Raw genomic sequence first — 11,024 nt, 5'->3', positions numbered from 1 at the left:
TAAACAGTGTTAGGGAGTCTATTCCATAGTTTAGGAGTCAAATATGAAAAGGATCTTCCTCCTTTTGTGGATTTTGATATTCTAGGAACTATTACCAGGCCAGAATTTTGCGATCGTAATGAACGTGATGGAATATAGTGTGGTAGAAGATCACTTAAGTACTGCGGAGCTTTGTATGTAGTTAACAACATTTTTAAAATTAATACGAAATGTAACAAATGTAACGATGATAAAATGGGGCTAATATGATCATATTTCTTGGTTCTAGTCAGCACTCTGGCTGCTGCATTTTGAACCAATTGAAGTTTATTTATTGATCTTGCTGGACATCCTCCCAGTAATGCATTATTACAATAATCTAGTTTTGAGGTCATGAACGCATTAATTTGTTTTTCGACATCAGCAACAGAGAGCAAGTGTCGTAATTTAGCAATATTTCTCAGGTGGAAGAATGCTGTTCTACAAACAGGGCTGGATTGGTAATCTGGCATACCGGGCATTTTCCCGGTGGGCCGATGCACTTTGGGGCCAATCTGGGGCTGACTGGCCATCGGGAGAACCGGGTGGGCTGGCCGCGTTATGCAGAAAAGGACAGCGACACACTCTGCTAATTTGGAGGATTGTGAAATTTCGTTGGATTTCGGAGAAATATGAAGTTGGGTATCGTCGTCATAACAGTGGAAACTTTCAATGACTATTTGTTAAAAAAAGGAAGCTAAAAACTGAGTTTCAGGCCTTATTTTATACCCAATTCACTGAAAGTGGCAACAGTTTATTCACACACATTCATTTCAATGAATGGAGTCGACCACAAAGATCTCAAAAAGACTGAAAGGGGACAGAGAGACTCTCAAAACGTGAACTGGAGAGAAATTTACATGATAACAGGTTGGTTAAAGATCAGCTGAATTATTGATAACCCCGAAGACCCCAAAGAAACTTAAACCTACAATGGGGTGGATATGCCACTGTGAGGTTTAAAGGCCACATGAAGTCAATGTTAAAAGCCCAGATTAAGTTCATATTGAACCAGTCCGTCATGTCTGAAAAATGGTAGAACTTTAGATAAGTCCTCACTTTTTTGTATGCATTTCAAATGAAAGACAAATTTCCATCAAATTAAAGTAATCTGCAAATTTTCTACATAATATGAATTCAAAATAAATTTGAAGTATTGAAAGGACTATTCTGGGTTCAATACATGTTTAGCTCAATCGACAGCATTTGTGGCATAATGCTGATTACCACAAAAATTAATTTCGACTCGTCCCTCCTTTTCCCTTTAATATCCCTTTAATTATAATTAAGACTATGAACTTTAAAAACGTAATGCTTTAAAAACAATACAATTTGGTAAATGGCAAAGTAACTACATTTGCTTTGGCACTAATTTAACTAATTTTATACTTAGCAAAGTTATCATATTTAATTAAATCAGATTTAAAATCTTTCTTTTGCCAGAAATAGTCTTATGAGTGCACGTCACCTTTTAAAACACTCCTGGGTGAATCTCACAAAGAAATGTCCTATTTCATAAATTATGTTTTGTATGAGCAAAATGAAGCCTATTTTAATGACAATTATCAAATTAATTCTTAAAATAATTATTCTCATTACTATAACAATTAAAATCACCCTCTACAGACGCAATGTTTTTTTTTTAAATTATTATTAGTATAAATTAATGTCAGGATGACAAACGCAATTTTAAATTTATTCTTTACAAATGTATTTCATAATTTAAATTATTTTTCCGCACTGATTATTTTGGGGAGAATATGCTTGAAAATAATGTTACAAAAAATAGGTTTCAATTTCTGTTAAGCAATATATATATATATTATTTATTTTAATTTTGAGGTGAAATGTGACCAAGGCATTTCTTGACAGTTTTTGTGAGACTCGACCTTCCTTTTTCTTTTAGTTTAGGAATCAAAAGGGTCATTGACAGAAAGAAGCAGTTATAAATGATTACACATTTAGGAAGGCATCACCCTGTGTTGCTACTTCAAAGTATGTGCCAACTGAACCCCTAACTGCTCATCAGTGACTGATGAGAATGAGGCCTGAGGACTGATGTAATTTCATCAGCATCTGTGTTAGAAAGACATTAGACTGGATTCGGTCCAGATAATGTCAAGCCTTTGATTCTCTGCTATAGCAAACATTGTTCAACACCAGTTCATTCTGACTGACGAGACCAGCACACTTCTACAGCAGAGCTCTGATGTGTACCAGACAAATGCAAATAAGCAAATAGACAATTGAGAGACTGTTTGATTTCCAGGGCGTCTCTTGAACTGTCTTTCCTCAGATTGAGTCAAACAGGGATCACACTCTCATTGACATTAAAGAAAGGACAGAAACCAATTGATCTGAAGATATCTTAACATTTTGGAGAGATCAAATCAAATACTTGAACTGTGTAGTTGCGATCTGGGCCACAAATTGACCATTCTCAGAGGACAGTGTTATTGCTCAGAGGTTGAGGAGACTTAAATGAGTTTTTCTTTGAAGTACGCACTTGTCTCAGATGTTTTTCCTAAATTCTTCCAAAGGAGAATAAAAAATAGTCACACACATGTTTTTTGGTCCCTCAACACAGCATACACTCTTTCAGGTATAGGTGATTGAAAGCCACTTTTTCCTTTAATGAAATTAAGTTCTGATGACATGAATTATGAATGATTCCACCAGCACAGAGTGAAGTAATGGACTTTTAAATATAATCTTGAATTAAATTATTTCTTTCTTTTTGAAGACCACTTATCAGCAGTGCACTTCTTACTTGTAAAAATGATCATTTTTTATATCAATAATTACATTGTCAGTAGTGAAAAATATATTCCTGATATCAACAACTGAATTGCAGCTAGTAAAAATGCTAATCTTTAATTTGGCTTTCACTGTAGTGGAAATGTTAATTTTAGATATATTTAATGTTATTGTAACTAGAAAGAAATCCTTAGCTTTTCAAATTAATTTCATTTAATTACTCTCCAATTTGATATCCGAAATCCATTTCCAGATATCTGAACTACCATACCTAACATGTTAGAAATAGATGCATTTGCAAATATCAAAAATCAGCATTTTTGTAATTAAATTTGTTGTTTTTTACTTTGAAATTCCATTTTTGATATCAAGAATGGGTATTTCTGCGAGTAATAAAATACTTTTTAATATAAAAATAGCAATTTTACTAGTAGTGTTTTAATTTGTTTTTTACTAGTTGAAATGTAATTTTTGATATCAAGAATGTGTATTTCTGCAAGTAACAAGATAATTTGTAATATTGAGAAATTACTTTTCACTAGTGCAAATTTTATTACTGATATAAAAAATAGCAATTTTACTAGTAGTATTTGAAATTTTTTACTAGTTGAAATTGTATTTTTATATCAAGAATGTGTATTTCTGCAAGTAATAAGATCATTTTTAATATTGAGGATTTAAATTTTTACTAGTACAAATGTAATTACTGATATAAAAATAGTAATTTTACTAGTAGTATTTCAATTTGTTTTTTACTAGTTGAAATGTAATTTTTGATATCAAGAATGTGTATTTTTGCGAGTAATAAGATCATTTTTAATATTGAGAAATTTTGTTTTTACTAGTGCAAATGTGATTATTGATATAAAAATAGCAGTTTTACTAGTAGTGTTTTAATTTGTTTTTTACTAGTTGAAATGTAATTTTTGATATCAAGAATGTTTAGTTTTGTGAGTAATAAGATCATTTTTAATATTGATAAATTAGTTTTCACTAGTGCAAATGTAATTACTGATATAAAAATAGTAATTTTACTAGTAGTATTTCAATTTGTTTTTTACTAGTTGAAATGTAATTTTTGATATCAAGAATGTGTATTTTTGCGAGTAATAAGATCATTTTTAATATTGAGAAATTTTGTTTTTACTAGTGCAAATGTAATTACTGATATAAAAATAGTAATTTTACTAGTAGTATTTCAATTTGTTTTTTACTAGTTGAAATGTAATTTTTGATATCAAGAATGTGTATTTTTGTGAGTAATAAGATCACTTTTTATATTGATAAATTAGTTTTCACTAGTGCAAATGTGATTATTTATATAAAAATAGCAGTTTTACTAGTAGTGTTTTAATTTGTTTTTTACTAGTTTAAATGTAATTTTTTATATCAAGAATCTTTATTTTTGTGAGTAAAAAGATCATTTTTAATATTGAAGATTTATGTTTTCACTAGTGCAAATGTAATTACTGATATAAAAATAGCAGTTTTACTAGTAGTGTTTCAATTAGTTTTTTACTAGTTGAAATTTAATTTTTGTATCAAGAATGTTTATTTTTGTGAGTAATAAGATCATTTTTAATATTGAGGATTTTCATTTTTACTAGTGCAAATGTAATTACTGATATAAAAATTGTAATTTTACTAGTAGTATTTCAATTAGTTTTTTACTAGTTGAAATAAAATTTTTGATATCAAGAATGTGTATTTTTGTGAGTAATAAGATCATTTTTTATATTGATAAATTAGTTTTCACTAGTGCAAATGTGATTATTTATATAAAAATAGCAGTTTTACTAGTAGTGTTTTAATTTGTTTTTTACTAGTTGAAATGTAATTTTTGATATCAAGAATGTTTATTTTTGTGAGTAATAAGATCATTTTTAATATTGATAAATTAGTTTTCACTAGTGCAAATGTAATTACTGATATAAAAATAGCAGTTTTACTAGTAGTGTTTTAATTAGTTTTTTACTAGTTGAAATGTAATTTTTGATTTCAAGAATGTGTCTTTCTGCAAGTAATAAGATCATTTTTAATATTGAGAAATTTTGTTTTTACTAGTGCAAATGTGATTATTGATATAAAAATAGCAGTTTTACTAGTAGTGTTTTAATTTGTTTTTTACTAGTTGAAATGTAATTTTTGATTTCAAGAATGTGTCTTTCTGCAAGTAATAAGATCATTTTTAATATTGAGGATTGAAGTTTTTACTAGTGCAAATGTAATTACTGATATAAAAATAGTAATTTTACTAGTACTATTTGAATTCGTTTTTTATTAGTTGAAATGTAATTTTTGATATCAAGAATGTTTAGTTTTGCGAGTAATAAGATCATTTTAATATTGATAAATTAGGTTTTACCAGTGCAAATGTAATTACTGATATAAAAATAGCAATTTTACTAGTAGTGTTTCAATTAGTTTTTTACTAGTTGAAATTTCATTTTTGATATCAAGAATGTGTATTTCTGTGAATGACGTAATTTTTGGTCTAAAAAAGTCACTAGTTGTACTTTAATTCCATTTCTGATATGAAGAATTAGCATTTTAACTAGTGAAAATTGCATTTTTTATATGTATCATTCACATCCTGCATGTAATTAATGTAGAAAGAGCTTGTGATAGTATTGGTGTTGTTAGCACATCTCTTTGAAATGTTTTATACCTGTAACAATTATTACCATGCCCAATTTGGTACTAATGTAAACAAAATGCTCCGCAAACGTAATCTGGCCAGTTTGTACAGGTACATTCTGTAGACAAAAATTCTTTCACTACATTTTTGCAATGTTTAATTTAAATGTACATATTACGTTATTTTAAAACTTAAAGCATCGTGAAAATGTTGCAGTTTGCTCTGGTTTTGTTTTCTTAGTAAAACTATGTTATATTGACATTTTGAGGCTACTTAAAGAAAGCCAGTTATGTTGCCAAAATGTTTCCAAAACGTTTTGTTTTTGCTTGTGTAAAATTAAGCAGTATTTGCGACTTAAATGTCTCTGGCGACAGTCAGCTTCAAAATCATCTCAGTGAACAGTTCCCTTCTCCCACCCATAATTCTCCTCTCGTCTCGCTCTGTCGCTCAGTGAGGTCTCTACCATTGACTCCACTTTAGCCTTCCTACCTTTTAACCTTTGACCTGTAACTGAAGCACATTGTTCGTGATGACAGAGCAGTTTGTTACGGTGACCCATGACCTTCAGGACAATCTCATGCATCATCAGCAGCTGAGAACACCCCGTTTTACAGCCAGCAATCAGAAACCAGGAACCAGCCGTGGCCACCTGGGTCGCACTGTGATCTGAGGTGTAAATCCAACAAGACGTTTCAGTTAGAGCTTGTTTCTAAACTCTGGCCCAGCTCAGATTGCGTACCAAGGAACCGAGAGTAAATTATGTTGTTTACTCCCAAAGGTAGCAACAACAGAACCGCTTGAAATTGCGGAAGGCGAGGAACACATAAAGCAAGTTAGTACGAGCGGTTTTGTTCATTTTTGCAATCAAAAGTGACGGTTCAAATATTGCTCTGAAATTATAACATTTTCAAAAAAGAAATAAATATAAATGAGTGCGTAAACGTCTTGCATATATAAACACACCACCGTTTTGTTTACTCAAAATGTTAGATGGTGTGGGGAATAATTAACTAAAAGTAGTGATTATAGTCGCTAATACAAAATTTTGTTTAATATAATCCTGTGTTGGAAATGACGCTGATGGAAATTAAATTGTTAACATTTTTTAAATAAAAATTGCTGACTTCTTTGTCTTGCTAAGGCTAATTTTGTACATTTGATGTATCCTAAAATACACACAATTAAATAATATTTTCACACTTTTTTTATTTGACAGAATTACAGCTTGATTGGAAATGTGAAACATGTAATAATTTGTATTTTTTAATGTATATTTTCATAGTTTAATATTGAAAGTCTGGGTCTGGGACAAGACTGGTAAAAAGTTTCAGAGTCAGTTTTAATGTGACCCTCGTATAACAAAAAGGGAAAAAAGTTGATTTATTTATGTACAAAATCAACCCCTGGGACATGAAGTTGCCCAAAATTAAAGAAACTCATAAATTATTATTGTTGGTATTTAATGCAAGTTAAAGGTAGCTTGACTGTAGTTTAACTATTTTAAATTATCTTATAGAGTAGCTTGTAGTTTGTGGGGATGTCATAAAATATCAATATATATTGATTATTGATAAACACGTTATTTTATCGATACGTTTATGAGGCATCGACATATGAACATCAGCCGACATTTAAATTAAAAGCCTAATTTGTGTGCTTTCAGTTCACTGTCAGTTGCATTCCGTTCAATCTGGTTTGATGAAGTAGCTTTGGGAGACCACAAGGGGGCGACATAACATTTACTGAAGCCGGTTGCGGCATGAACAAGGCATCACACCCACATTACCAGCTGATGGCAGTCCGCGGTTACGAAGCTTTTTGTACTTCTTCAAGCCTGCAGTGTTTGCGTACGTACCTTCATAGAATATAATTGTTTCGAATTTTAGAATGCACCATGTCGACCACCAGACGCGTCCGGTGCGCGATCCACTTTAATTAACCCTGTAGCTCTACCAAAGTTGTGTAGAGAAATCCTGATATATATATCAATAATCAAAGGGAAAATCTTCAGATTATAGATGCGTGAAAACTGCATTGATCCCAAGCCTAGTAATTTGACAACCTGAAGTTTCAAAGTAGTTTCCCTAGCAATGATGTTAGAGAGAATATTTTGTTAGGATCTAATATTACAAATTGGGATCCAAAATGATGAAATTACTTTTCTCTTTCCCTGTCCAGAATGATTCCCTCTGCAAGCAAGACGTTCAAGATAAACGATCTGGCCGCTGGTCGCGAGTACGAGCTGTGTGTGTTGGCCGTGTATGATGATGGCATCACATCTCTCACAGCGACACGAGTGGTGGGGTGCGTTCAGTTCCACACGGCGGTGGAGGCTGGTCAGTGCCGCTTCATCCACAGTCAGTTCCTTGGCGGAACCATGATCATCATCATCGGCGGAATAATCGTTGCATCCGTCCTCGTCTTCATCATCATCCTCATGATCCGATACAAGGCATACAGTGGGGTTGGCGCAGCGAAGGCTAAAGCTCGCAGTGGCATGCACGAGCACTCTCAGACAAACGGAAGCAGACTCGGGCGTTCCAGTTCGAAACAGCAGCAACATTCGCAACCGAACGAGGAACGACCCTGTCGCAGCGAGTCGCCCACGATGAAGGACTGCAAGGCTCTGGTGCTTCTACAGATGGAGGAAACACAGGAGGAGCTGAAGGTGGAACTCCCGCCACTTTGCGAAGGGAAAGTGCCACCCTCTAGGCGAGCCAGTTTGGGCGGGCTGCCCTCAGACGACACGCAAACGGACAGCAGCCTCACAGGCTCCACCATGTCTCTGTGCCTCATCGGGCCGAGCACCGGTCCGACGGAACCACTGCGACTCAAGGACAGTAAGGGGGCGCTGACAAACATAAGCCTGCTGCCCAGCGAGCTCGCCCGGACTCGGCACCGGTTCTCATTCGACGGAGATTATGCTCTGTTCCAGAGTCACAGTTACCCGCGACGGGCTCGAACCCGGCGACACAAATCCACCACACAGCTGAACACGGACACGTCACCCCCTTGCAATCGCAGGGTGACGTTCAGCAGCACAGAGTGGATGTTAGAGAGTACGGTGTGATGGACAGATGACTACACAACATAAACACACACGCTTGTGCAGACACGGAAGCCAACTCCTACACACATTTTGACATGTCTATATATAGACGTTGTTGCAGTCACATATTGATTCCTACATCCGTTTTAACATGTTTGAAACATAACACAGATGCTCTGTTTCAAAATCTAGTGAGCTGCCTACTTAGACAGTATTTAAAGGCTTCATTGTCAAGCATAGTAAATTAAATCATTTGTTGTGTATGAAGTGAGAAAGGTGTCGATATGCTCATATTTGATTCAGTAATGAAAAGTATTAATAAAAATTTATATTTTTGTTATGAATGGGACAGGGTAGTAGACTAGTTGACAACCAACAAGTAGGACTGTCAATTGATTTAAATTGTAATAGATTAATCACATGAGATGCCAATTAATCTAATTAATCACAATCAATCGCATATATCAGTACTTGCTTAGAAATGCCCCCAAATAAAGATAATAAAACATAATATATATATTTAATTATATATTATATAATTACTAGGGTTGTCCATTTAACGTGTTAATTCAGTGCAATTAATTATATTTTTAAAAAATGCATAAAAAAATAATAATGCAATTAATCATGTCCCCGGACCGTAATACGGAAGATTCCTGAGCAATTTAAGCTTGAAGTACCACCTGTTTTCTCCAGGGGGCAGTTAGCGAAACTTCAGTTGTATAAGCAACGTGCAGCTTATACAGAGAGCAAACCAACCCTTCAGCAGTCAGCACAACACAAGGACGTGTTCTTGCATTCAAAGCACAGCTTGATGGAGTGCAAATCCAAATTTAGGGATCTCAAGACATGCTTTTCTAAGTATTAAACTATGTTTAACTTTACACAGCGACCTAAAAATGGTAAGTTATGACACAACGCAACCAAAGTGAGATGCTCCAAAAGCGTCCGTCTGATGCAGGTGTACATATTAAATCTCGGACTGATTGACAAATTCAGTTGCAAAATGGATTGCTGTGAACTGTAGGCCAATGATAAGCTTATGTTCAATAATATGGAAATAAAAAGTAAAGCTTTTTGTATTGTCTTATCAATGCTTAACAATAATGTAATGCATTTTAATTATCTGAATACTATTTTTATTATATATATATATATATATATATATATATATATATATATATATATATATATATATATATATTCGATTAAGTAATCAGCACACCATGTAATTAGTTCGATTACAATTTTTAATTGATTGACAGCCCAAATAATTTAGATCATTCAAAGAAGTTACTTTTGTATTGTGGAAAGAACATGAAGGTGCAATTTCAAGCTTGAATTGCTCCGTTGGTAGGAAAATTCCTCATTACGGAATTTACGTACGGTCAGGGGGCATGATTAATTGCTTTAATTTTTTAATGATGTGTTATTTCTTTTATAATTAATCACACTGAAGTAACATGTTAGATCAACAGCCTTACCGACAACAAGTGATTAGTAATGTCAACTATACTTATTAACATTTTTTTGTCCTGTTGTTAAGCTTAAATATTTTTTTGAACAGCTGTGATTTTAAGTGGACGTGTGTAGAGATGCAACTTCTCGGAGCGGGTTTTAGTGTTATAGTGTGCTTTAAAGTAAGTAAAGTTACTGTCAACATGATAAAATTCATCCTCGTAAAAGTACCTCTGTTAAAAAAAAAAAACGTTGCTGCTACAGCCATTAAAACACCACTTCAGTAACAAATCTGCCCACTTTTATCAATAATAAACAATTCCTGTTAGTCTCCAAATAATTTTTTTGATTGATAATGCATGTACTCATGCAGACTGATGTCTTTGGCCATTTACACGTCTCGCTGTTTTTTTATTTCAACATCCATTACCGTTAGAGAAGGTAGCTGTCTATATAGCTGTGTTTCCATGCACATAAAAAGCTGAATGAAAACACCAAGATGCGAAGAAAAAAAAATCTCCAAAATGCACATAAAAAAACGTGCATGATCACTTGAGGTGGATAAATGTTTTTATTTGATAAGAAGAGATGCACACAAACTATGATTAAAAAAAATAAATAAATAAATGTACCCAATACATTCCTATAGACTTTATATAGGAATACAAATGCACATCAAAAACGTCACGACTTTGCCTCAGCAAGCCATGTGAATACATAATTGGCTTACTATTACCTCCCCGATAAAAGGCATCTGTTACCGATCGCAAGCAAACATGAGGTTTGTGAGAGCGTTTTGTCTGCACGCTCTAAACAACAAGTAGTTCATTACATTGAACAAAAGTGCCACTGTGGCTACAACTATGTGCCATTTTGTGCCAATTTCCCAGAAAAATTGACAATTTTGTTCTCTCAAACACATGGGATAGACACGCTGCTTTATTCGAAAATATTTTTGCCGATATTCAGATTTCCACATAAAAGAAATTCGTAACTTGGGTGGAAACATGACTTATGTAGATAGTAGACAACAAGACAGCTCACTAGGTTTTGAAACAGAGTTTGTTGTGTCATATTGTAAGAGCACAGACCTTTTCTTGCGTC

At 33.5% G+C, this 11,024-nt stretch overlaps 1 protein-coding gene across 3 annotated transcripts in view; it reads left to right on the top strand.

The window, feature by feature from the left end:
* The window catches only part of lrfn1 (leucine rich repeat and fibronectin type III domain containing 1), a 156,401-nt gene extending 146,816 nt beyond the window's left edge, over positions 1 to 9,585 (top strand). For all 3 annotated transcript variants that reach the window (XM_051666241.1, XM_051666242.1, XM_051666243.1), the window contains one exon: positions 7,592 to 9,585. In XM_051666241.1, the coding sequence (XP_051522201.1) occupies positions 7,592 to 8,483 (892 nt within the window). In that variant the 3' untranslated portion in view covers positions 8,484 to 9,585. The remainder of the gene's footprint in view (positions 1 to 7,591) is intronic.
* Positions 9,586 to 11,024: the final 1,439 nt, after the last annotated feature.

Source organism: Myxocyprinus asiaticus, chromosome 31 (genome assembly GCF_019703515.2).
Source record: "Myxocyprinus asiaticus isolate MX2 ecotype Aquarium Trade chromosome 31, UBuf_Myxa_2, whole genome shotgun sequence".
NCBI classification, from domain to species: Eukaryota; Metazoa; Chordata; class Actinopteri; order Cypriniformes; family Catostomidae; genus Myxocyprinus; species Myxocyprinus asiaticus.
This window is presented reverse-complemented; position numbering and strand designations above follow the sequence as displayed.